The sequence below is a fragment of the Podarcis cretensis genome, assembly GCF_951804945.1.
Source record: "Podarcis cretensis genome assembly, chromosome: 12".
In the NCBI taxonomy this organism is placed as follows: Eukaryota; Metazoa; Chordata; class Lepidosauria; order Squamata; family Lacertidae; genus Podarcis; species Podarcis cretensis.
The window spans coordinates 60,367,201-60,394,237 of NC_137181.1; the positions used below are offsets into that span (position 1 = coordinate 60,367,201).

The following is a 27,037-nucleotide window of genomic DNA, read 5'->3' on the forward strand; positions in this document are numbered from 1 at the left end:
TGAGCCCAGACGTATGCAAAGAGCAGACAACATTAAATGGGTAGTTAAACATGCAACAACTAACCAAGAGTTAGAGGACACTCCTGGTAGCAGAGTTCCCCCTCTAAATGGGAAAAGTACTGCTAATGAGAGGTGGCCCATATGGGTGAAGCAGTAGCCTAAGTTGCTAGAACTCTGGATGGTAACACTTCAGGCTGGAAGTGGAGTATGCCATATTTTTGAATGCCGACGCCCAAGAAGTCAATAAGAGAGAAACACACCCAACAGCAACAAGAAGTAGAGGATGGGGTGAACCAACACCAGGCTGCCAAAGGTGGAAAAAACTCTACCCCTCAAAAAGCAAGACTATAATTTGATGCACAAAACACATTCTGGTTTTGGTATTACAAACTGGTGGAATGGAACTGGTGTCTGGAACTTTGCTCTTCAGGAAAAACTTACTGAAGCAAAACCAGGCTCCTTTATGGCAGTCTGTTGAATTTTTAGATTTTGGGCTCACCTACAATTGTTTCTCAAACAACCAAGTAGGGACTCAGCTACATTAATCAAATAACAATGTTATAAATGTGTTATAACAATGTGACACCAGATGGCGTTGTAGAGCTGTAATAGCAACCCACTTTTCCATTGTGAGTTTTACAACTTTTTTTCCATACTGTTTTTAGAGCAATTTTTTTATATAGCTGTGTAGATCTAGCCTGGGAGAGAACAGTATCTGCAAACCTTGCTTCATATCAATGGTTCTATAATTTCTAGGAACTTACTCTTTTCATGAAAGCTGGAAATCTAGAGATTCTCTCCACACCCTTTCCAAGCACTCTAAGAAACAGAATTGAGGGTGAGGCGATGGTGTTGGAAGTGCCAGAAGATATAACGTAAGATGAGTCTTTCAGACTTAATGAGCTACCAATTTCACAAAATGACAGTATAAAATAGGAACACAGAGCCAAACACAGAGACAATTCCGGAGAACCACAAACAGAAATTTCTCTCACAGTGCAGGCATCTACACTGCATCTTCTGATTTCCCATCCATTCTTTGTATTTCTTTCTCTGGATTCAAACAGAAGGGAGGGAAACCCATTCTTTTTGTTAGGGCAGCTGGAAGGGCAAAGTGCAAAGGTGACTTTAAATGGCTGATCTGTAGGTGCTTACCCAAAAAAATGGAAAACTGCATGAAATCAGAATGTAAACCAATCTTTAGTTAAAATGTGCAGTTAACCTGAGCCTGTATTATAGAAAAACGGCACATTTGCAATTAGTATTAATAAGGAGACTGGAGAACTTTCCTTGTTTCATTTAAAAATAATTTAAGTACTAAACCATATCAAATAGAAAATACCGAAATAGTCCTCCTCCTTCAAGTTTAGAAGCCATCTGTTGAACATATTTTGACTAAGCAAATGGGACTAGAAATATACTGATTTGCCAAGTTAACACTTTTCAATGCACCTTGTTTCAGCAGCAACAAAGAGTCTCGTAGCACCTTAAAGAAGAGCAGTTTAACAGCTAAAAATACAAAGTGTGAATGCAGAAAACACATCCACAAGCATTCAAATTATATGGGTACAATAATCAGAGAAATAAGATTGACAGTGCTTCCTTCCTGTTTCAGTGGCAAACCTGAGCTTGCTGCTGCATGTGTGAAAAAGCTCAACCTTGTGGAAATACAAAAAGCACATAAAACAAGCTTCCCCATTCCTGTCTTCAAGGCCACAGTGAAAATGTGAAAAAGAAAGTTCAGGTTCCTGTTCTGCAGCAATGTAGCATATTAAAAGATTTTGAAGCAAAAGCTTGTTTTCACCCTGATTTGTGTGCTTTCTTTCAGCTACGTTCTGTCCATGAAAGCTTTCTAGGCAAACATGGAACGGTTACGTTGAATACACAAATATAAAAATGTGAAATTCCAATAAGCTTTCAGTCAGCTTGAATGCAATCTGTATTATACATGAACACTATTTGCTAAAGGGTTTATTAGATAACCAACAAGGGGCAGGGAAAGCTCACAAGCATTTTCTCATCTTCACATTTCATAGTGCTTTCCCAATGTCCACAGCATTTTCACTGTATGCCTGTCTTTTTCTTTTCTGTGTAGCATCAGTTTTTGTAATTTAGCTGGATTTCTCCAAAGCAGTTCAAAGAACAGAATATTTCACTCACATAGATTTTAGTGTGGCAGGCTAGTTTCCTTACAGGTCTTGCAAGTGTCAGTTCTGGTGTGTGAGTAATTCAAGCAAAACCAAGACTACTGGCTCATGCACAAGGGTAAATTTAAAATTTGAATCATTTTTTTTAAACTGTCCCAGTTAATGTGGCACAAATGGTCAGTGAGAGATCAAACCTGGATCATTTTGGGCCATGTGTAACATTCTGTCCACTGTGCAGGTCCAGGGTGGCGCCAAAAATGAGCATCTCCACTCTGCCCTAGAGTGGCTAGGAGCCTGCCCACCTGACCACACCCTCCTTGGGCCACTCCTCCACTGCTCTGGGCAGCCGGGCAAGACTCTCAGGCTCTAAAGGGGGGGCCCAGCAGGGCTCAGAGGGAAGGAAGACTGAGAGAGCAGGCTAGAGTTGCAGGATGAGGAAGGAGGCAGAAGGGAAAACAGTGAGCAGAGGCAGGCAGGCAGACAGAGGAGGGGATGTGGAGCAGAGCAGAGAAGACCCCAGTGTCAGGCTCGAGAAATCGTCTCCCTCCCCCTGATGGCACCAAGAATCAGGGAGGAAACAAGGAAGTTCTTACTTATGATTTATTCTATCATCACGGTGAAAGACAAAGGAATCCGATCATTCCTCCATGACAGAGATGCTCACACTGAGCTGCCCCCCTCCCCTTCTAACAACTACACCTGCTTCTACGGCATCTGCCCGTGGCCAACTGTCGTTGTGCCCTTTGTTCTTGCACCCTTAACAAACGGTGCATTTTAGGAGACGGGGGTTCGGTTATGCTGTCCAGTGATGTGTCAGCTGGCTGCTCTGTCTCCCCTCCTCCTTCCCCTAACACCGCATAACTCTGCTGTTCTCCCGCCTCTGAGCTGTCACCTTCCTCCAAGCCCTGCTGCAATTTGAGACTGCCTTCCTCTTCCCTGGAAGCTACAGACAAAAGGGGGGGGGGACACGACCTCCACCCCTCCTCCTCCTCTTCAGTCCAGTCCCTGACACTCAGTGACCACAGAGGAAGTCACTGGCGGAGCACAAAAGGTGATGAAAAACAAACTTTCCGAGTTTCTGGTCTCTCCCAGCTCCAGGTGCATGAATGCGTCTCCCTGCCAAGGGTCCAAGGGAGCCTTGCTATGCCTCTGCCACTGTGTTGTGTTAACACACCCCAGCACTTACATTAAGGAGGGCTATTCATGTTTAATGCTGATCTTTGAAGGTTGCAGAATTTGGGTTTACTGCATTTGGGTCTTGTGCTTTAAGATATTCTACTGTTCTTTATTAACAAGACTTTAATTGTGTTTTAAAGTTGTTACTCATCTCTTTAATATTTTTTATCAGAACACAAAACTTAAGAAAACCCACCATACCAGCATCCTGTCTTTACAGAGGCCAACCAGCTGCCTATAGGAAGTACCTGAGTAAAACAGCAGCCTCCTCACTTTTAAAATGTCTAATATTTTTAATATTTCTGAAATGAATAATTATTTTTAAATAATTTAAGCCTAATTTGATGTATATAACACTCAATTTTTATTTTTGGGGGAATATATTTCTTGCTAGGTCTTATTTCCTTACATGTCAGCATTTAATGTTCTACTGACTGTAAATTCTTTTTTCTTTTCTTTTTATTCCCGATAGCCAATTTTCATAACTTCAAATTCAAATATTCCAAAATTAAAACAAGTCTGAACTTTTGAAAACCCCTCTAAAATAACCAATATTAAATTTAATTTTTAAGATGAACAACTTTGTTTCATTATTTTTTTTCCATTACAGCTGTGGATTGTAGGAAAATTGTACAAAATGGCTACCCAGTAGCCATTTCCCCCCTACGATGTCCAAAAAACATAAAATTTTCAACCATAAATTTAATTCTTTGTTGAGAAAGAGCATGTCTTTGCAATAATGTTCAACATCAAAAACTTTTGGTTACATCATGCTCACACGTTTTTCCACCAAAAAAACTAGGCTACAAGTGCATTTATAATTTTTTTTAGGGATTTATAAAATCTTTTGAGTGCTGGCGTATTTTTTTCTGAAATCCTCATCATTTTATTGAGCTCTGTGTAAAATTTCAAAGAGGTCTGATCATTGGTTATGGAGGGAAAAAATAAAATGTACACAAGGGTATCTTGTGTCGAGGGTCTCAAGAGGGGTAAACAACACAGATTTAATGAAACTTCAAAGTGCTATAAAATTAAAACCACTTGAGATAGAGGGGGAAAATTCAAGGGGGTTTCTTTCAACCAGAAGGGAAGGGTGTACACCAAGTTTCATCAAAATCTGAGATGGTGTGTGACAAAACCCTTGTTTTTTGCATTGATTTGATGTGGAATGACCTGAATATAACCTGTAAATCTTAAGTTCTCCTTCTCTCTGCACTAGGCAGATTTTCAAGATATATAGGTAAGATGACTATCAGACGCTAAGTACATAAAGGTTATTAAATTCAGCAGTTTAATAACCTCTCTGTCCTGAATTTTCAAAAGTCACCTGATTTCCAAACTCCTCAGGGGTTGAACACTTATCTTGATGTGATGTGGTACCAAACACCTTGACTTCAATGGCAAGCTTAATCAATTAATTGTGATTCTCCCTGAGAATATTCCCAGGCTGCATTCCATAGCCTGTATGCTGTTAAAGGGATTGTGCTTCACATTCCAATTGTTGCCTACAGGTTTCTGTCCTCCATGGGGAAGGAATCATTTACAAGAGTCTACAGTATCAAACATATAGAGCCATCATCCATCACTCATCAGTTACAATTCCCATTTGCATCCATTTATCTAATCTCAGGCTACAGGAACTGCCATGCTTAAGTAGTTCCAAACTACTTTAATAAAAAATGAAAATGCTGGTGATTACCACAACGTAATTATCCTAAAACACTGCTGCACTTCGTACTTAATTGTGTCCCCTTTCAGGTTTAATTTTGATTAAGAATATCACAAAAACACAGACTCAGCAACAAAAAGACAACTCATCATCATCAATCCATTTTAACTGGAACTACCAATATTGCCAATATCTTCTCAGCAGCTCATTGTGGGCAGAACGCCCAAATGTTGGCAGTCAGCTGGCAAAGACGGAAGCCTATGGGCTTCATTCACCAACAAGTTGTCTATATCAAAGGAAAATGCACTATATTCAGGAGCTTCGTATTAGCCAGTGCCACTGAAGAAACTTGGCGGTGGGAAGGGCAAGAGAATCTTAGGGTCCTGCATCAATGTCTCCGGAAAACTGCCTACTACTGCCCTGCTGCCCACCAACTTTGGAGCTAGGGCCAGATGTTTAGACATCCTGGTGCTTTAAAAACAGAGAAAATACCCAAACAGTTATTCAGAATAGCTGAGAGAGAGCTCTATAGTAATCTAGCAGCTCAATCTGTACACAGCCTATTTGGATAATATGTAAATGAGCTCCTGCAAAGTATATATTGTTAATCCCAACTGCCCAACACCACTGATTAGGAAATAAAAACCAAAGAAAAGGGGGGATTTGGAAGCTCTTCAGATGCAATTTACCCAAACAAAGAAAATGTGGGTTTTAAATTGTAGAGCTGCAAAAAATGTCACTGAAGAAGTACGCAGACCTTTCAAGGCATGGATCTGTGATGGTGGGCTTAGTGATGTAGCAGTCAGAGCAGAGGCCCCCAAGCTCTCTCTCCCCCCCCCCCCCCCCGTGGACCACTTGAAAATTGTTGAGTCTTAGCAGGCCACTTAATTATTTTTCTGCCTCTTGTACCAACTGTAATGTGCTGTGCTGGATGCTTTTTTATTTTAATTGTCTTTTTATTGCTTCTTTGATTTCTTATATATTGCATTTTTTTATAATTACAATATAATAATAAAACAAGCAATAAAATACAATTAACATCAACATGAATATTTAATGTGATGGATGCACTGCCAGAAATCCCAACACTGTGGACCAGCTGAATGGAGCTTTGGGCCTGCTGGTGGTCCATTTGGGGGACTCCTGAGTTTGAGTCCTGTGGCCCCCCAGGTTCAAACCTTCACTCAGCCGTGAAGCTCACTGAGTGACCTTGGATCAGTCATTTATTTCTCAGCATAACTACCTCACAGGATTGTACTCAGAAGAAAATTAGGGGGTTGGGGGAAGAGACCATGGATGCTGCCTTGAGCTCCTTGAGGAAAGTGGGATATCACTGCAGTAAAGAAGCTTCTCTATAGACTGAAGCCAGCTTTCCCTGCCAGACTTGCCCTCTACCGTTCCCTCCCCTGCCAGCACGCCCAAGATGGAAAGCACCCCTCCATGAAACCATGCTCCTAGCTGCTCAGGAATGATGTTGGCCCTAAGCGATGCAGGCAGCATAGCCAGACCTTCCTCCATAAAGGGGATACGTTTACAATTAAACACATCATTACAGCTGTAAGGTCAGGCCTCGGGGTGCACTGAAACAATTAATGATTTTCATTCTGGTTCCCAACAGTATAGAAATAGCTCCACAGTGTGCATGGGTACACTGACAAACACACTTTATAGATTCTAATTTAGCATTTATTGACCATGACGATGCAGCTGATAAATGTTCTGACTGTGCAGGTTCATCACACACTGTGACCACAGATGTCACTTGTAGTCTAGTAAAAGTAGCAGACATACTATACGGCCTGCACAGCTTTTTCTGTAGATGGCAGTGTATGTCAAACTATGGGGTTTTCTTCCCCCAGAAGTCTTATAGGCAGTGAAAACTAATCTAAACAGAGCATCTAACACAATATGTAAAGAATGCTCACTCAAAATCACAGATCATTTCACAATATTAAGCTTCTGAAAACAACACTGGAAAACTACCAGTAATTGGTGATTTCATCACTAATTGCCTATTGTTAATACCAGGCATGTAGTGGTGCTGCACAGAATTTTTCTAAAATAAAATGAAAGAGAAAGAATAATAAAATCATAGAACGGTAGAGTTGCAAGGAACCCCAAGGGTCATCTAGTCCAACCCTCTGCAATGCAGTGATCTCAGCTGAAGCATCCAGGACAACATCCAAGAGACAGAAAGAGAGAGAGGCCTTTTTATGAACAGATTATTGTGCTTGGCACAAACTTGGAAGTCACTACACAAAAGCAGTTTTTGGCCGTTCTTTGGAGAAGTTGAGAAGGCTGATTATAATGTAGCCATGGATATAAAGAAAATGGAAGGCAGAACTATTTTCTACATGAAAGACCAAGTGAACCCAAGAACTACCTTATTGGACTAGACCAAACAATTGACAAGTTTATCTTGTGATGGGCATGCTAATTTTCTGTACAGTTGCAGCAAGACAGTAAGTGAGTCAAGAGTGGAAAACTAGGAGCAGCCTTTCCCTAACCAGAAGGTATGAGAAATCTTTGGCAAGTCTCTTTGCCTTCTTTGGTGGCTGGCTTTGCAGGAGGGCCAGGGGCAGGACAGATGGTCTGCCTGCTGCCAAATTGGCCAATGGCGGCAGGACTTTGAAGGCGTTCCCCTGGGCGCAGGACCAACTGTCCAATGGCAGAGCTGGGTCCCGTGCCCAGGGCCAGGATAAATTCCAGGCCTGCCTGGCCACTCAGCCTCTTTTCGCCACACTGGCTCTCCCACCCTCCCTCCCTTAGCTTAGGGCTTTCGTGGACGGTTTGCAATGCCGCCATATTTCAGGGCTGGGCAGGAATTTTTACACCTGGCAAATTGGCACCAGCCAGCTGGCTTTCACCTACCTCATAGCAATTTTCACACCTTTGAAAGGTGGCTAGGCATTGGGTAAACTTAGATATTGATTGGAGGAGAGGTTGTAGCCTCTGCCTGCCCCTGCATGGGTAAGGGTATCCTGTTAAAAGGATCCAAGAAGAGTGTCTCCTGTCCGATGTCCAGATGGGGGCCAGGGCCATACTCATCCAATGAAAACCACTTAGGGGATGCCCAGATTTGATGTGGGTCATGGGGCGTCCCTTCTGGTTTCCCTGGTTTCCCTTTGCCCTTAATGTCACTGCCAGCAGATGGGCTGGAGTGCTATATGCAGCTACTTGTCCCAATGCCATTGGCAGAAGTTTCACATCTGTAACCAATAAAGTTGTGATCCCATAAAGCCAGTACGCGGTGCAATGTCTAGTTATTTAATCCTTAGGGAATGGGGTGGTCATGGGGCCTTGACTATTTCAGAAAAACATATGGGACAAGGGGGAAAAGGTTTGGCCAACGACTTTGGAGAGAAGTGGTTTGGCTTTCTAACTCATACGATGCAACATAACTCCTCCAACAACACATGACACTTTATGGCAGGACTTATTAGGCTAAGTATTGAATTTAAAGTACCACTGCCATGCATGTATAGCCTTGCACCATATGATGTTGTTTGATGTCCTGTTTCACACTTAACTCTGGCAAAGAAAAACTGGTGCTCAGCCCTGCTCCTTCAACAACATACACCCCAAACTAACTGAAACATTAACAAAATAAGCAGACCCCCCTACCTAGCCCAACAGCCACTCATTTTAAAATAAAGATTAAAAAAAGGGAAGGGCAGAAGGACTTGGTGGGGGTGTCAGGTCTCTACGAAAGTAACAGAGAGAGCTAATCTTACAGTGCTGATCATTTAATCCACAGGGAAGGAGAGAAGGAAGAGGGCTTGATCAGAGGGATTGGTGGTTGCTTCTGGATAAGAAACATAAGAACCTGGTTGTGTCACACTTTATTCAGGGAGGGAATCACATGTGGAAGGCTACTGCTGCATCTGTATGGACAAAATAACAATTTACTCAAAGGGAAAAGCAGCAGATCTTCCTCCTCTGCACCAGAGGGAGACAAGAGACAGCCAGGTCCTTTCTGTTGGCTGGAGAGCAGCAATTACTGCATGGCGACTCCCTCTTGGAACTGCTTACAAGAAGGTGAAAACCTTCCTCTGTTGTCCAGTATGTGGTACTGAGAGGTATATATGCTAAGGGCACCACTAAAAACATCATGGCTCATAGCTGTTGACAGACTTATCCTCTACAAATTTGTCTAATTTTTTAAAAAGCCACCTAAGCTTACTCAACATTACATTTCTTGGCCAAGGAATGAATGACATCCTTTTGTCTGTCCTGAATCTATTACCTCCATATAATTTTTAGAGGAAGGAACTACGTTAGTAGAAAAACAGCATTTTGAAAGTGTTATAAACATGCAACACCAGATGGCACTGGAGAGCAAAAAAAATGTATTTGCGTTTTTCCAAAGTATTTTTCTTTTGATACAATGATTTAATTTCTGACTTATTTATAGCTTCCCCCCATGTGTAGATCCACCCTACATTACAATGAAACTATACCAAAAACATGCATAACTCTCTCCTAAGATTTAAATTTGTGAGGGGGGGGGCACGCGCATAACCTTATCTGAAAATGTAGGGGGGAATGGTAAGGATTTGAGGTGTCTATCTGGAATACCAGATAATTTAATTTATGATTGCTGTGAAATAGAATGATGATTACAAATAGAGCAATACTTTGCAAACAGGAGTTTTTAATTTGGAGGTAATTGCTAGCAAATTTCAGAGCTGTTAACTATGGAATAAAAGGACAACTGACTCACTCACATTCAGAAATCAGCATTTGATTAGGGACTACAATGTGATAATAAGGGCATAATCAAGATGTGGAAAAACCTTTTGATAAATAATGCGTGAATGGCATTTTTTGACAACGTACCTTTGCTATGTACAATGAATATCTTATTTTGTTCCCTCTGTCAAACTTCTGCTTCTTTTCAAATATCAGCTTTATCAACATTCCTTATGTGCCTGATTTCCAGCTGTTCTGCTTCAAAATTAGAAGCCTTCCCTTTGATGAATGTTCATGCAGCTGATTAGAAAATTGCCTCACAAACAGAGCCCTTGAGCAGAAAGCCAATCAGGAGAGATACCACATAATGCAAGAGGGGACCTTCTGGATCAGACCGAGGCCGATCGAGGCCACTGCACTAGTTCCTGGATGCCTTCCCAAATCTTCCTCCAGAGTTTAGATGACCTTTCCATCCTCCTCCTCCTCCTCCTTTAAGGGAAGGTCATCAAAGCACTGTGCATGCTGCTCACAGAGAGGATGTGTGCATACATATGCCTTTGTCCACTTCTTAAGCTGAACTGGGCTGCTTTTACCCTCTAATGCACTTCTCCTCCCCTCCCAAAGGGACATGCTCTGCAGCAAGAAAGCCTTTCCAAACCAAGAGAAAAGCAAATCCTCACCCCTGTACGAAACTCTCAGTGTCAGGCTGTGCAGTCATTCACAACTGTGCCACTGTGCAGGTGACAAAAATGTGGTGACCCCAAAGCCTATTTAGTTCATGCACGTCCAAAGTCTGTTTCGGGGGCCAAATCTGGCCTGCCAGTTAGTTTAATCTGGCCCCTGTGGCTCAAAGCTCAACAACTTCAATCCTAAAAAAAGGTCAACAACTCTGGTCGGCCCTCATGCCTGTTCACTTCATCAGATCTGGCCCTCTTTGTAAAGATGTTTGGGCACCCCTGATCTAGTTCCATTGACAAATGTCAGGAAATGCAGGACAAATGGGAACCACTTCACTTGCCCCCTACTAAAGGTGAAGCAAGTTTGCCAGACTTGTTTGGCAGGCTTGATTGGTGACTTCTGACCAAAAATTAGAATAGTACAGTGGTTCCCAAACTCCCACCACCACAAGGGACCACTTGAAAATTGCTGAAGGTTTTGGCGGCCTACTTGATGGTTTTTATCCCTGTTGCAGCAACTGTAATGTGCTGTGCTAGAAGCTGTATGATTTTTAATTGTATTTTTACAGGAACCCACCCTGAAATAGTGGATTGCTTGTTCTCAATTAAAAACTAGCGAAGTGACAGCACAATAAAGAAAAGTCACTTTGCAAAGCACTTTGTGCCCAGATTCCCAATGAGTGATTGATAGGTGTTTGACAAGCACCACACAGAATGCTTTGCAAATCCCATGCCTAGCGCTTTTCATACGCAGCTGAGTAAGCTCTTCAAACTGCCTTCCCTCACCCAACTTCGATGTGTCAGATGACTGGCACATGGGTGGTGCTGCCTACTTTCAAGGTTGGCTCACGGGGTGGCAGGGAAAAGATCTGGTCCACTGGGCCAAAAATGGTTCTGCTGGGTCCCCTCTGTCTATAGGCTTGCCAACACTCTCAGTGAACCCTTCAATGCTACATCATTAAGAGCATCAGTCTCGGGGGTGATCTTGGGAAAGAAGACGAGGGCTCTCATTTGCCTTGCTCCCAAAGCAGCAGGGTGTTCTCTGGGCTGCGGTGAGCGGCCAAGTTCCCCCGCGAAGAATACCCCCCTGCCCCATTTCACAGTGGATGAATATTTGTTAAAAGAAATATTTTTAATGAATGAATGGTCTCTTAAAAAGGGAATATTCAGCTCAGACTTAGTGTAAACGAGTAGAAAAAACCCCTGAAGATTAATGGCTTTCACTTAAGATTTATAGTATCATTTGCTCTGTTCTAGCCAAAAGAAAATTCAGTATTGAAAAGCAATATTTAGGAGCTGTCATGTACCTACATTTCCATATTTAGATAGAATAGCCTTGTTTCCCCCCAAAGCCAGATTTTACACTTCTGGTTTACAAGGAAAACATGCTATGACTAAATGCTGTTGTGGTGTATCCCTTGTAAGATGATAAAGATGTAAACTGTAGGCGCTGCATTTTATTATTTTAACTTAAGTTTAGCCACGTTGCATGGAATAAATCAATATCTGAATATGGAATCCTACATCTATAAAGTAAGGATTGTCTTTCGATACTGAAGGTGCTTCAGGCCAGAGTACCTGGAGAGATGCACTCCTCAAAGCACACACCCTTGTCTCTTCCTCCCAGCCTTCTCCTGCAGTGTGTTTCATGGGGATTTGAACACAGGGGTCCCAATCCAAGTCAGATATGTAATCTGCTACAGCATGCTGGCTCTCCAGAATGAGGGAAAGTAGGGTTGTTGTAAAATGTCAGGAAACATATATGTGTGTTTGTTTTGAACTGTTTTTAACATTGAATTTTAAATTACTGCAACCTGATTTAGGGTCTTCTGGTGAAGGAATGGTAAGAAATCAAATTTACAGTAATTATATTATATTTTTTTTCATAATCGGTAAATAATCTTGCATTGTATTGGATCATAAATGCTACAGCTTCACCATTCCTAATGCTTTCGAGACTCAAGGAAAAAATATGGAAGCAGCATTTCAGTGTGAAATACTGCTATTTCTCATATCATGTCAGTTTGGAATCAACCGCTTCCTAGAGGGAATGTGGCACCTGGTTTTTTCCAATGATTCCTTCATTGACCTAGGCTGAGGCTGAGAAACCAGTTTTTGATATGCTATCACAGAACTGAATAATGTGTATCGTGGTTGTTTAATTCATAGGGAGGAAAGGCTATTATTGTTCTGCTTTATTATCATTTTTTGTATTAAATGTTTAATTGTAATAATATATTAGCCTCTCAAAGATTATTTCTACATATAAATATGACAACAACAACCATATCAGCAATTTGCATATGAGTGCCAAATAAATATTTTACCTTTAAACTACAATTTAATTTCATATTTAATATTTGACCTATCTCGTTTCTTGTCATGGATCCAAAGAGGGCTCAATAAAACATTATGATTAATAATGTCACAGTGTAGTAAGGATGTTTACATGTCTACTCACAATGCTGTGACTCTAGAAATGGCTTTTTCTTGCAGGTTGGCGTGTTTATGTCATGGAAATTCTATTCAATATTGATCCAGAGCAGAACTCCAACATTTGTTAGCAGAGTAAAAACTTAAACACGTTGCAGGATTCTCAAAAAATAGACCAGAGGCAATTATATTTCATCCAGCAGAGCTTTACTGCTACTGAAGGCAAATGACATCATGGTCACAAATCCAATACATTCAGGACTGGTGCAGTCCATAAGAAATCCAGTTGCAGCAGAGTTAACTTAAACTTACAATAACTTAGTAAGTCTGTCTAACCTTAACACTGTATACAGAACACCACACCAGAAGGAGTGATGGAGAGTGAAAGTGAAACTCAGGCTCCTTCTGGCCCTACTTATATAGTCAGCATGACCTTGACAGAAGAGATAAGAGAACCAGTTTAAACCAGCTGTACTCAGCTTCTCTGAAGGAATAACCCAAACACCATGAACCTCCTGCTTGTTTCTTTCACACAGAGAAGCCTCCAGAACCCTCTTGAATTAATTAGAATAGGAAAGATCTCTACACATCAGATCAATACTTTCTGCACCAAGAAATGCAAACTGACAGTTTATGTATCCTGCCCATTTCATAATTTTACACCTAGCAGTGGACCCTGGAGAGTGGGAGATGTGGAATGGCTCAGAGCCTTTGAAGAAATTAATGGGAAGCAGCAAGCCATTGCTCTAGACCAGTGTTTCCCAACCTTGTGCCTCCAGCTGTTTTTGAACTACAACTCCCATCATTCCTGACTAGCAAGACCAGTGGCAAGGGATGATGGGAATTGTAGTCCAAAAACAGCTGGAGGCACAAGGTTGGGAAACACTGCTCTAGACAACCTGGTTTTTGGAAAGGTTTCAATAACAAGACACCATCCATTTATTATGCTTGATTTGGGTCTTTCAATATGAAAATAATGCAATGCATTTGCAAGAGTAAGACAAATGAGCATCTCTACACTGGCTAATTTTTTACTGGCCTGGCTTCATGAACACTGTTCGGCCATGCTTCTGCAGTTGTCTAAAGGAGTTGATTTCCATAATATTTCATGGAAGAAACTTGTCAGAAAGGTGACTAACAGAGGCAGAAGATTTCCCCGCAGACAAACTGGTCCCATTTACTATATTTATGGCTGCCATACACCTGGATTTTTCCAGATATTACCTGGATTTCAAACGCGGAATTGATATCTGGGATGGGGGTGGGAATTTCCGAAAGGTGGCACTTTGTCCTGGATTTCTGGCAAGTCAATCAAAAAACTTTGGGGTTTGTCTGACAATTTCAGTGGTTTCCTTAAAAAAGGCTCAACCAATTTTTGGGTCTTCCTATAAAAAGCTCAACAACTTTCTGGTGTCCTGGTTTTTACTTTTTTAAATATGGCAACCCTACTATATTTTCATAGTTACGTTTCTGTTCAAAATAGGGGCCATCTGCAGCAGGTTTAGTAATGTGTCAAAAGCAGCAAATGCAAGGATAAAATTATAGAGGATTTTTTTTTTTTTATTTAGGAAGCCCCATGAGATAAATTTGGGCTGCATGGATTCAAACACTCACGTGGCTTTCATACTTTCCAACTTCAGGGGACATTTCATACTTTCTGGCTTTCATACTTTCCAACTTCAGGGGACATTTTCACTGAAGAGGTCACCAAGCTTCTGTAATTCCTTGGCTCTGAATATGAACCTCAGTGACTTGCAATGGTCAGAACAGATACAAGGAGTGCATCACTTCCCCCTGAGATTTTCTCCAAGTCAGCAAAGGAGGGAGGAAAGATGAACCTCAAAAATAGCCCAGTTTCCTAAAAGAAGTTAGGGGAAAGAATCAGTGGAAAACTTAACAGAATAGGAAAAAACTGATTGTCAGGATTTATTTAACAGAGAGGAAAAAAGAGGGGAAGAAGCAAGAGGAGCAACTGAGGTCGGTATGCCACTCTCATTAGGTTTCTAAGCAAGACAGTAAGTGAGGATGGAGTCCAACATTAGTGGGTGTAACATTTTGTCTAGAAAATCCCCATTGTTTGACTAAGCATTTCTAGAGAATTCATTTGATTCAGTGTTGGCCATTTACTCTGTATTTTATGACATCATTTTTTAAAATAGATTTTAATGATTTTATTGTACCAACATGTTTTTCTTATGAGTTGGTGGTTTATAAATAAAAATTTTACTATATATTTTGGAAAGTTGCTTGTCTGCATGTTTGCTATGCATCTGGACACCTCTTAAGATATCATAACCAAAATTTGACTGATGGTTCCTGAGATCAAGAAGCAAGTTTGGATACAATTGTACGCCATTTGGAATCAAGATGTTGAACTGAATTTTTGAAAACTGCATTTATTTTAAACAAATTTTGCATAACTGTTCCCGAGATCAAGGAGCAAGTTTTGTCTATGTTTGGATACAATTGGATGCCATTTTGAGTCAAGATGGGGGACTGAACCTTTCAAAACTGCACTGCTTTTTTAGTTTCTTGGAAATTCTAAGCAATGCTAGGTACAAGGCTGCTTACACACTTATAAACAAACAAACAAACAAACAAACAAACAAACACACAGTGGCACCCAGAGTCTCTCAGACCTGCTCTGACTCAGATGGTCCTGGGAGGCAGGTGTAAGTAAGACAGTGGCTGCTCTGTCCTCCATAAGCTTCTCTGCATGGTTTCTTTTTACTTCCATCCTTTCTGCAATCTTCTTGGTTTCTCTGTTTCTTCTCCCAGTCGTCAGCTTGCTTCAGAGCATCCTCCATTTCACCCCAAACTACTCAGTGGAAACTCCTATGGCAATGCCTAAGGGCCAAAAAGGGTGGTGTCCCAGGTATCCCACGCGATGCGACGCAGCATAAGGTTACATGATTATCCTTAATACCGCTGTCTGTCTTAGAGCATGTTGCAAAGGCACATGAAGCAACAGTCCTGCTGAAGCTATGTAATTTCTGGCCCACTGCTAGCTGAGAAACCACTAGGTAACCCTGTATCTGATGTCTTGAATTCTAGGCTTAGGCCTACTTTGCATTTGTAGGGGGGAGAGGAGAAAGATCTGGCTTTCTGAATGCTACAACTGCTCTGCACAGCACCAGCCTTGGCATGACTGCAACATCTGCCCTGCTTAAGTGTGTTTCAAATAGGCTTCACCATGCAGTAACTGACTAGTCCCCAAAAGACACATAGGAAAATATTTGCAGCTGAAGCAGCTGCTCTAATGCAAAGTTCCAGGGCCCAAAGAGAGCATGGCCGTGGCATCAGGTGTGACTGTCTTTTACTTAAAGAACAACTGCGGCTGAGAGAGCAGCAAATGGCTGCCATAAGGGAAATGAAACAAAGCGTTCTGACTAATGAACTGAAAACAAAACAAAATCAAATACAGATGGTGGGCAGGTTGGATCAAGTAACTGCTAAGGGAACCTTTCACTTACGGTAAGTTGGTTACTGCTTACAATTCCAAGTAGGTTGGTGATAGGACTTCTGCATGAAAAGAATGTGCTTTTTCACTGACCTCTGGTCTCCATCCCCACACACCAAAGTTTACCATCTGAACCCTTCTTCCATTGCTATTTTGCATCACTAAATCATCTTCTGTCCTTCACCAGAGCAAAAGCAGGGCAGTAAACAGATCATAACTATTTCCTTTTAAAAATAAGTATGTGGAATACAGTGGTACCTCGCAAGACGAATGCTTCGCAAGACGAAAAACTTGCAAGACGAAAGAGTTTTCCGTTTTTTGAGTCGTTCCGCAAGACGAATTTCCCTGTGGGCTTGCTTCACAAGACGAAACGTCTTGCGAGTTCTTGCGAGTTTGTTTCCTTTTTCTTAAAGCCGCTAAGCCGCTAATAGCCGTGCTTCGCAAGACGAAAAAACCGCAAGACGAAGAGACTCGTGGAACGGATTAATTTTGTCTTGCGAGGCACCACTGTAGAGTGTTTAACCATATAATGGATCTGATCTCCATTGAGCTACCACTCAAATCCATTCTTTAGCAATGGTTTGGGTAGGTCAATATAGGCAGAACAGAGAGGGGGGAGGATGAAATACCCTGGCATTCTCTGTTTACTCAGTCAAGGACTTAGACACACCTGAGTGTTTATTATTCAGTTTAAAGGACATGTTCAAAAAACACGATTGCCTATCATACGTTGTTATATGTAACAATTCAAAACGAACCTCACCAGCTTAAAACATGAAATGGCAGACTTCACAGCACATTTCACTACGATGTCCATGCCCTTCCAAATGTGCCCCAGAGATACTTTGTAATTGTCATTTACATAGAAACTTATTTTTTTAGAAACCTGGAGGACAGTGCTGAAACCAGAAGTATGTCAAGATCAAAAAGGAAATGGGGACTTGTGTCTACCAGGAAACATTCTGTCTCTTGAAAATGTGAACATTGGAGTATATCTGCATATTATGTAACCGAGGCCCCAACATATCACATTGAGCTCTTGATCAAAATTCAAGCTCTTATTTGAATAGTAATATCTTATCTATACAATGCCTCTTCTCAGCGTGCAATGTTTGTTTTCTGTGTTGTAGGGCTGTCACATGTCTGGAATTTTCTGGACATAGCCAGGATTCGCCCATCAAAAATGGTGTCTGGGTAGAATTTTTGAAAAGCGGCAAAAACCCGGGTGTATGGCAGCCCATATTGAAAATGTTGTTTTTTGGAGATTTTGCCAAAAAAACACCCCCCCCAAGCTTTAGTATCCGGATTTTGAAATATGGCAACCCTACATGTTGGAAAGATCATTTTATAGCATCTTCCAGGAAACAAGTTACAAAGAACTTCCTGACAGTGAGAGCTGTTTGACAGTGGAATTTGCTGCCAAGGAGTGTGGTGGAGTCTCCTTCTTTGGAGGTCTTTAAGCAGAGGCTTGACAACCATATGTCAGGAGTGCTCTGATGGTGTTTCCTGCTTGGCAGGGGGTTGGACTCGATGGCCCTTGTGGTCTCTTCCAACTCTATGATTCTATGATTCTAAGTTTTCAAGAACATAAAGCATTCACCAAATATACTTGCCAAGAAAGAGAAAAACAAATGTGTCACAAAATCAAAACATGTTTATGGAAGTTCTCTTTTCTATACAGTGTCTTTGCACTCAGAGATTCTGCCTGCAAAGTCGAGCTTGGGAAACCCACTGTAGACACACACAATACACCTTTTTTTAAAAAAGAGACAGAGCAGTCTAGTCTGAACTAACATTCATTGATTTCCATAGAGTTGGACATGTAATCAAGACACCCAGTTTCATTTAGTATTATTGCTGGAGGGAGAGTGCATAGATTTCACTTTTGATTAATATTCTCATCAACTTGTATTTTCTTTATTTCTATTTGGTATTCCATTGCTTTCTAAAGGGTCAGAGTGCATTTTTTATTTGTAAAATGTATTTGCTGCATTACTAGTCTGCAAGCTCTTAAATGAGATCTCTATATATACAAACTTTATATACAAACTATATTATCTATCTCTATTAAAACCACAGTATGATATTTGCAATTCTAGTATGCAACATTCAGATATTGAAAGAGGAAAAATAGATGACGTCAAACATCAGCTGCCTCTTAGCACCACCAACAGTATCCTGGACAAAAAAGATTTAAACAAATCTCCTAAAAGAGTGAACTGGCCAGATGGATGTTGTTTAGAAAAGGGGTTTTGCCGCATAGTACTTGCCCATTATACAAAGGACAGACTTCATCTGGGAAAATCCTTTCCCCCACATCAACAGGTCACAAGAAGCAGGTTCAGTGTGGTCTTGAAGGATGGAGAGAAGCAGTGAACAAATGGTAAGCACCCTGAGCACTGGACGTGGGCACTGGATTACCCATAAAAAACTCTCATGGCCTACTTGCCAGAGGGAACTTGGGAGTGAGGTGCTTCCTTGGCAGATTCACTGACTCCAAAAGTTATACCTGCTCAGGGACGAGTCATGCAAATCTCTCAGGTGTGTTGGAAATGAAGAAGAGGGCCTGGTGTAGCACCGACCCAGTGTTTGCAGTGACTGGGAGGAATGGTGGTTCCTAGTATTTTGGTAACAAGGGCACTTGCACCAAGCCTGGAGTGGCTGTCTTTCAACTAAATAAAATGCTACAGATCATCCATGTAAATCAATAAGCTTATGACTCATAGTTCCACACATTTACTGCCTAGTCCTTTCATTCCAGGATATGTAGAAACAATGTTGTACATTGCATGTGTGTCACCATCAACACCTGGCTAAGCTCCACACAACACCCCCCATTCAAAAGCAGCATATTACAGGTCTGAATCAGTGTTGCAGTTCACATGCACGACTGGTGTAAATGTGTATCAACTTGCAGAACTTGCCTCCACCTCCTTCACCCATCTTTTTGAAAATAATATACTGAAATCTACTGCCTGTTTGGGATAGCTATCTGCAATACTGAATATGGAGTTTTTGGATAAGGAGCAGAAAACCACAAATATATTCCCTGCAGTTTTGCGGGGGGACAAAGAAGAAATGAGAGGGGAAGATAGCATCTTATTTTTCCTATTTTGCCTTTCTTATTTTCAACGAACTATCTATGATAAAAAGACCTCCAGCCATATACTTTTTTCCAGAATTGAGAAACAAATGACATACAACAAGTAAAAGGTAAAGGTAAAGGTACCCCTGCCCGTACGGGCCAGTCTTGACAGACTCTGGGGTTGTGCGCCCATCTCACTTAAGAGGCCAGGGGCCAGCGCTGTCCGGAGACACTTCCCGGTCACGTGGCCAGCGTGACATCGCTGCTCTGGCCAGAGCCAGAGCCAGAGCCAGAGCCGCACACGGAAACGCCGTTTACCTTCCCGCTGGTAAGCGGTCCCTATTTATCTACTTGCACCCGGAGGTGCTTTCGAACTGCTAGGTTGGCAGGCGCTGGGACCGAGCAGCGGGAGCGCACCCCGCCGCAGGGATTCGAACCGCCGACCTTTCGATCGGCAAGCCCTAGGCGCTGAGGCTTTAACCCACAGCGCCACCTGCGTCCCTGACATACAACAAGTAGTTCAGGGCAAAAGGGGGGGGGGCTTTTAATAATCTCTATTGTTCTATTATTTACATGTCAATTTTATGGCTTATAAAGTATGAGATTTAGGCCTTAGAAACCTGCTCTCCTTGAAGAGTAACGCATTGGAGAGGGTACTGTATCATGACCTCAACAAACCTTTTACTGAAAAAGTAGAATTCTCCGGAGACAAACACATTTCTCTCTGTGATGATGCAAGCTTATATACAGTGGTACCTCAGTTTACAGACGCTTCAGGTTACAGACTCCGCTAACCGAGAAATAGTATCTCGGGTTAAGAACTTTGCTTCAGGATGAGAACAGAAATCGTGCATCAGCGGTGGGAGGCCCCATTAGCTAAAGTGGTGCTTCAGGTTAAGAACAGTTTCAGGTTAAGAACGGACCTCCAGAACCTTATTCTGCCTCCCCCTGTCCTCACATGACTGGAAATGCCATCAAAGATCAAATTTCTTCCTATCCTCAACCTACGAACAGCAAGAATGCAAAGGTCTTATAAGACAACCCCCGCCACACAAATTTAACAGTAATGTGCACACAGCTGTATGTTGTAGGCCTGTTCTATGTGACTGGAAAACCAAGAAGGCTTCTCCATGGCAGAAATGGTGTGTTTCACGGGGGTTGGAAAACGTTTGAGATATGCCTAATTACACATCGTACTTCACAAGTAACATTGCTTGCAGGAAGAAGAATAGTACTATTTCAGTTACTATTAATTGACCTTTTGTTTTCAGGCTAAATGCAATTTCCTCACAATGCAATGATGGGCTGATAGGGTGGTTTCTGCACCTACATAATAAACTAGAAGTAAATCATTGCCACATATTCTCTTCCGATACAGAACACCACTCCACCCCCCCCCCCCCGGGAGAATCTAGAAAACTCTCCTAAAAGGATGAAAAAATATGTCTGGTAGCAAAATGCCTTCCTTACTGAGATTCCACTTCAAGCCTGTTGTCGTGACACAGTCGCAAGAGCTCCCAATGGGAATGAGGCCGCACCAGTTGCCTTCTAGTCCTGTGTTTACACGTAGTTTGTGCTTTCCCTGCAACACAGAAAGAACTTTGGTTTAGTGTCCACTGATCAGGAAGCACATGATTATGTAAACAACACACTTTTATGCACAAAAGAAGCTACAGATTAGGCACATCACTGCCGTTAAATTGTGATGTGGAACACCATGTGCCTAACACTGCAATTCCATGCAAATTCGTTTGGTAGAAAGCCCTTAACCCTCTTAAACTCAACAGAGACGACTAGGATCAAAGTGATGCCTGGGTTCCTCCCAATAGAACCTGCTCAACATGAAATGTTCAGCTGATTCCATGTAAACTCTTAATGGGGTGTGGAGACATGGCTGCCACCAAATTTATTTATTTGATTTCTTATCCACCTTTCACTGTAAGATTTCAGGGGCAGCAACAACTATATCAGAATACAAGTCAAACAGTGCATACAATTATAAAAGCAAGGAAACCAGTTCCTAACAAAAGCAGCACATTACCAATTAAGCAAAACAAAAGAGGTAGGTCCCACAAAATACTTTTAACTGTTAAAGGCCAGCATAAAGTGTGACGGGGTCCTCAGATGATGCTAAACAGCATGAGGACAAGACGGAGCCCTGAGAGGTGCCACAGGACAATTCCCACGGCAATAAACAGTGTTTATCCCCACTACTTTCTGGAAATGGTCCTGGAGGTCAGAGTTGAAACACAGAAGCATAGTGTTTCCAACTCTCCAGAAAGATACTGTGGTCAATGGTGCTGGAGAAGCAGAGTGAGGGCAGCCTGCCTGGCTCCGCTGAACAGGGCACTGGACTGAGCAGAATGGAAGGCAAGAGGCTGGGAGGGGGGCACTGAATTTTGGCATTGCACAGGATGTGCTGAAATGTGAAAGACAAAAATCCCCCCTGCTAATAGCCACCATAGCTACCGGTAATTGGAATCTCTAGATTAACTGGTAGAATAGCTATGAATATCCATGCCCAGGGCGGGGGGGGGGGGGGGAGACAATGGGGAGGGCTCTTGCCTGCATGCTAGTGCTGTGCTGAACTTTTCACTCCCTTTATTTTCAGCAATCTGAGAGAACAGAGGCAAAACAAAGTGGCCTGCAAAGAGTCTGGGGCGGAGAAATTTGAAGGAATTTTGTGTTGGGATGCACATATGCACTGTTGAAAAGTGACTGATGAGTCTGCTTCTCACTGCAACATGCTTAAAATGCTCCCCCCCCACATGTACAGTGGTAGGGAGCTCTTCACACACACACAAGCTTTCTTTGTTGCAACACCACCTAGACTTCAATGTTGCGTGGTCACATGGGCATCCTAGGAAGTGTGCAAAAAAGAAAGTCCGTGTGTAAAGAACCCTGTGTCACAGTGTGGGGCAAGGCAGTAAGAACGAGGACCCACAACACTACTGGGAAACATCATCAAGATTTTCATCCTCCTTGTGAAAGAGGTAGGCAGATTTGGGTACAGCTCTGCTTGTGAGCTTTCCAGAAGCACCTGGCTAGACTAGAGGAAGCCTCAGTCGCATCCAGGAGGCCATTTCTTATGTTTTCTTATAAGTTTGACCAAAAGCGTAGCTTTACAGATATTTATAAACTCGGCTCTGAATGATCAGCACAATTCTAAGGATGTCAAATGAGGTCATATAAACAGCATTTTAAAATTCTCCAGGGTTTGAGAAAATACTGTTTATGCCTTTTTTTTTTAAAAAAAAAATATCTTAATTTATGGCTACAATAGAAATCCCTTGTATGGCTTAAAATATAGGAAGGGTACTAGTTTCTACTGTGCATTTTAGGACAATCCCTTTGGGGTGATAATTGGAGTGGAAAGCTGATGAGAGTTTGTTATTTCTGTTAGTTTTTGCTTAGAGTTTGTAAGCTTGTGAGTTTATGGGAAACCGGAGGTATATCTCTGAAGCAGAAATTATTGTGAACAATGATGCAACGTAAACTGAAATGATAACCTTATATCTTACTAAGAGCTGCACCGCTGCTCAATCTGCTTGCCGCCCACAGCTATTGCCACCACATTAACCCCTTAGAGCTTCCATTTCCCACCCCATTCAACTATTAAGCTCACTTTTCATCAACCCCATTTCTCAATTTGCCTCTTTTCTATTCTGAAGCCTTGCTTGCACTCATTTCACCTGCACACCCAGGTCCATGCCTCCTGCATCTTCCTCCTCCCACTTATTGGACTGCTAAGCACCCAGTTCACCTTCCACCCATTGACTCTTTTATGCCCATTGTTGTCCTGCTTACAATGGGAATGGCAGGGCCGCAGGCACATCAGGTGCACTTAAGCCAAAGGTCTCGGCGTTGCCACATGCTTGTCCTGTGAATCTTACCTTCCTAGAACAATTTTGCCACCTGCAGTAAGGCAAAGTACATGGCCATAGCTGCAATCCTATGCACGCTTACCTGTGTTTTTATAGTTAAGCATCACTGAGCCAACTGGAGTTTACTTTTACATAAGCATGCATAGGATTGCGGTGCAACGGCACACCATGGAAACCAGTGCACCATAGTGCTGTGCCACACAAGCTCATATTTGACTGCTCAAAAGTGCGTTGAAGTTCAGGAGGTCTTATTCATTAGCAAGTGAGTTTTGGATTGTAGCCGGGAAGTTCCTGGTTTCAATCTTATGTCGATCACATACACATACAGTATCTATTTTTATGTTTTTATATTGTAAACTGCCCTGTAATCTTCGGATGAAGGGCAGTATAGAAATGTAATAATAATAATAATAATAATAATAATAATAATAATAATAATATACACATTGGGTTGCTTTAGTATGAAGTGCTGGGAGTAGGGGAGAGAAAGTTATATAAATGCTAAGCATCATTTATAACCACCATATCAAAAAGCCACTGAGGTGCTGTTCTGAAAATTTCTGTTTTTGCTATGCTGAGAAAGTCTAAATTTGCTGAAGAGGGAACAACAACTCTTGTGTACAAAATACACACACACACACACACACACACAAGCAAGGGCAATGCCAGCAGAGAGCTGAAAAAGATACCGGGGCTATTATGCATAATAAACTACAGTGTTCAAAAGCAGAGGCCCAACACACCTTCTACAGTTTCTAGGATCCATCAAGCGAAACCTTCAAATGATATCAGCTACAAAGGCATCCATTTTAGACTGCAAGGTTGCAAAGAGAGGCATTCTCAGTCTCCCACTTAACTCCTTGTTGTAATCAAGTCACAAGAGTCCAAGGATGAACGCTTTTTTAAAGTATTGCTAAGGCAAGCTGCTACAGCTGGCCTTTGTGGCTCAGAGATAAATCAGCAAGAGCTGTAGACTTTTTTTAAAAAAAACACAACAACAACAAAGGTGGGGGGGAACACAAAACGGAATCCTGCACATGATGTTGTTGGAAACAAATATGTAGGTTACTGTTATTGCCATATGTAACAAAGTTCCACCAAATGGCAGGAAAGGTTTGCGTTTTCAGTACCTTTCAACACCATTTAACCTGTGTGTAAACTTCTCAGATATGGTAATCTTCCATAAATTATTGTACTATGACAAAATATTTAAATCATGCAGCAATTTCCATTTCTGGGCAATCAGTAGTCTGGTGGTCATTGACCAAAATGTTAACAGTTCTCTGGGTTTGATACCCACATTTGAATCCTTAGGGACAGATAGTAGTGATAGCTGTGATGTACCTTGCACAGGATCCCCAATTATATTGGCAATTTATCGTCAAGAGTCCTTCACTACTAGACACTCCTGCCAAAGGGGGTACTAAGTGTTCAGAGGCCCAGAGTCTTGCCAACAGTCTGGGTCAGAAGTTATATGTGATAGCTGAACCAGAATTATATACCACTGACAATATCCTTTAGTTGTATTCTCTCTCATATGCTAAAATGGATCTCACTGGTTTCCTAGTCTACAGATTTTTCCATGTTTTAGCATCTATTTCACATTTCATATCTGTCTCCCAAATACTTTAAAGATAAGAGCCTCAAATCTGGTTAGGGACCTAGAGAAAAATCTCATGGGACAGCAGAAGTAGTGAAATGCAGTGAGGAGGGGCATCACAGTTGCAATGAAGAAAATTGGTAGACTGTAGCTCAATTGACTACAGTGCAGTTGTAACCGTAGTCGGCAATCTTGATCCACCCCTGCAGTTGGGCATCAAGTCTACTGTGGTCTCCAACTGGCTGTAGTGCTGATTCAATATCTCAGGGGGTCACAAGTCAGTCAGGATAAAGTGGAGCAGAAGCACCTCAAGGTTTTAACATTAAAAGCAAAACAATACCCAAAGCCAAGGTGGCTAATTATTCCCTTTTATGCTTTAGTTGCTGAGATACCACCACCAAAGTAAAAAACCTGAACAGAGCTTTAACATTTTTTCTTCTGGATCCAAGTCTGACCATGCTTTAATTAATGTAACTGCTGATAAAAATCATGTTATATAATGAGATTCCATTGATTTTTGTCTTATTAAACCATTTTTGAAAAACTCTGATCAATCAGAAAAATTGATTCAGTTCTTTTTCTGTTTTCATTTCATCGCTGGTGATGGAAAATAAAGACCAGTTTTTAAGTTCAGCCTTTTGAGGAAAACATCCAAATGTGTGTTTGTGTGTGCTTTTTTTAAAAAAGCATTTTAACCAAAATAAGACTGAGCTTTTCATATGGTTTTGTTCATATAACTTCATTTTTATGTTTTGCTCACATTAACGTATAGTTTTGACTAGAAAGCCTGAAGGAATAGGAGTTATTCATTAAATGTGGCTTTTGTGACTAGCAAAACCGTACAGGGGTTGGAGAAGCAGCCTTGTGGCAATGGAAGCAAGGCTTTAATTCATAACTTATTTACCACACTGTGGCACAAAGCTGAATGATAAAAATGTCTTTGGAGGTTTTCTTGATAAGGATATACCTAGAATCATAGAATCATAGAATCATAGAGTTGGAAGAGACCACAAGGGCCATTGAGTCCAACCCCCTGCCAAGCAGGAAACACCATCAGAGCACTCCTGACATATGGTTGTCAAGCCTCTGCTTAAAGACCTCCAAAGAAGGAGACTCCACAACACTCCTTGGCAGCAAATTCCACTGTCAAACAGCTCTTACTGTCAGGAAGTTCTTCCTAATGTTTAGGTGGAATCTTCTTTCTTGTAGTTTGGAACCATTGCTCCGTGTCCGCTTCTCTGAATTTCATTTTTCTACGCGGGGCACCCCCTCTCCCATTTCATTACATACATGGGACCTGGAAGCACCACTATGAATATAAAATGTGCTTGCCTGCGTTGACCTAAGCTGGACACCAGCGAAACCTCAGTTTCTTTCCTTTTCATGCCTCCTGTTTGAATGTTCTCTAGCAAAAACAATATATTCTTATGGCAAGCCCATACCATTTCACAGAGCATGTGGGGAACTCAGAAGACAGAATGCTGTTCCAGCCCCGCCATCCCCAGTGCCTGCATATAGAAAACCAGATGCCAAGTGATTGGCTAGACCAGAATTCTACTCTTGACATCTAGTTTTCTGTACAGAGGGAATTGTTTGCATGGAGGAGCATTCAATCCTATGAGCTCTAGAGAGTGAGACAAACCATAAGCCCCCATCAGCTTACATGCTAAGCCAAACCATGTTTTAGCTTACAGCAGTGGAGCTGGAGGAGGACCAGGAGAGGAGTGCATCAGTCACGGTGTCCTCTCTAGAAACCATAGGAAAATGGTTTGGCTTAGTGTGAACACAAGGGTTTCTAGAGAGAACATCGTGACTGATGCACTCCTCTCCTGGTTTGGCTTAGTGTTACTTGTGAATCAGTCCAAACTGAATGGAATGGGCCATTGTTGTTCCAACGCCTTTATAAATGACTTGGATGAAGGAACTGAAGAGATGCTTATCAGATTTTCAGATGACAGCAAACTGGGAGGAGTAGCTAATGCCAAAGAAGACAAATCAGGATTCAATATGACTTTAACAGATTGGAGAACTGGGCCAAAACTAAGAAAATGAATTTCAAAAGGAACAAATGTCAGGTTCTACACTTAGGCAGGAAGATCTAGATATACCAGTATAAGATGGGGGATGTCTGGCTTGTCAGTAGTACATGTGAAAAGGATGTAGGGGTCTTAGTAGACCACAAGCTTAACATGAGTCAACAGTGTGATGCAGCAG

At 41.7% G+C, this 27,037-nt stretch overlaps 1 protein-coding gene across 9 annotated transcripts in view; it reads right to left on the minus strand.

The window, feature by feature from the left end:
* The window catches only part of TPK1 (thiamin pyrophosphokinase 1), a 260,760-nt gene that overhangs the window by 34,907 nt on the left and 198,816 nt on the right, over nt 1-27,037 (minus strand). For 8 of the 9 annotated variants that reach the window (XR_013832110.1, XM_079947655.1, XM_079947657.1 and 5 more), the window contains one exon: nt 20,810-20,921. Coding sequence is in view for 8 of the 9 variants with exons in the window: in XM_079947655.1 (XP_079803781.1) it covers nt 20,810-20,921 (112 nt within the window). In the remaining variant the exon portion in view is untranslated. Of the gene's footprint in view, nt 1-14,511; nt 14,653-20,809; nt 20,922-27,037 lie in introns of those variants that run through there. The other variant, XM_079947656.1, reaches the window with a different exon arrangement.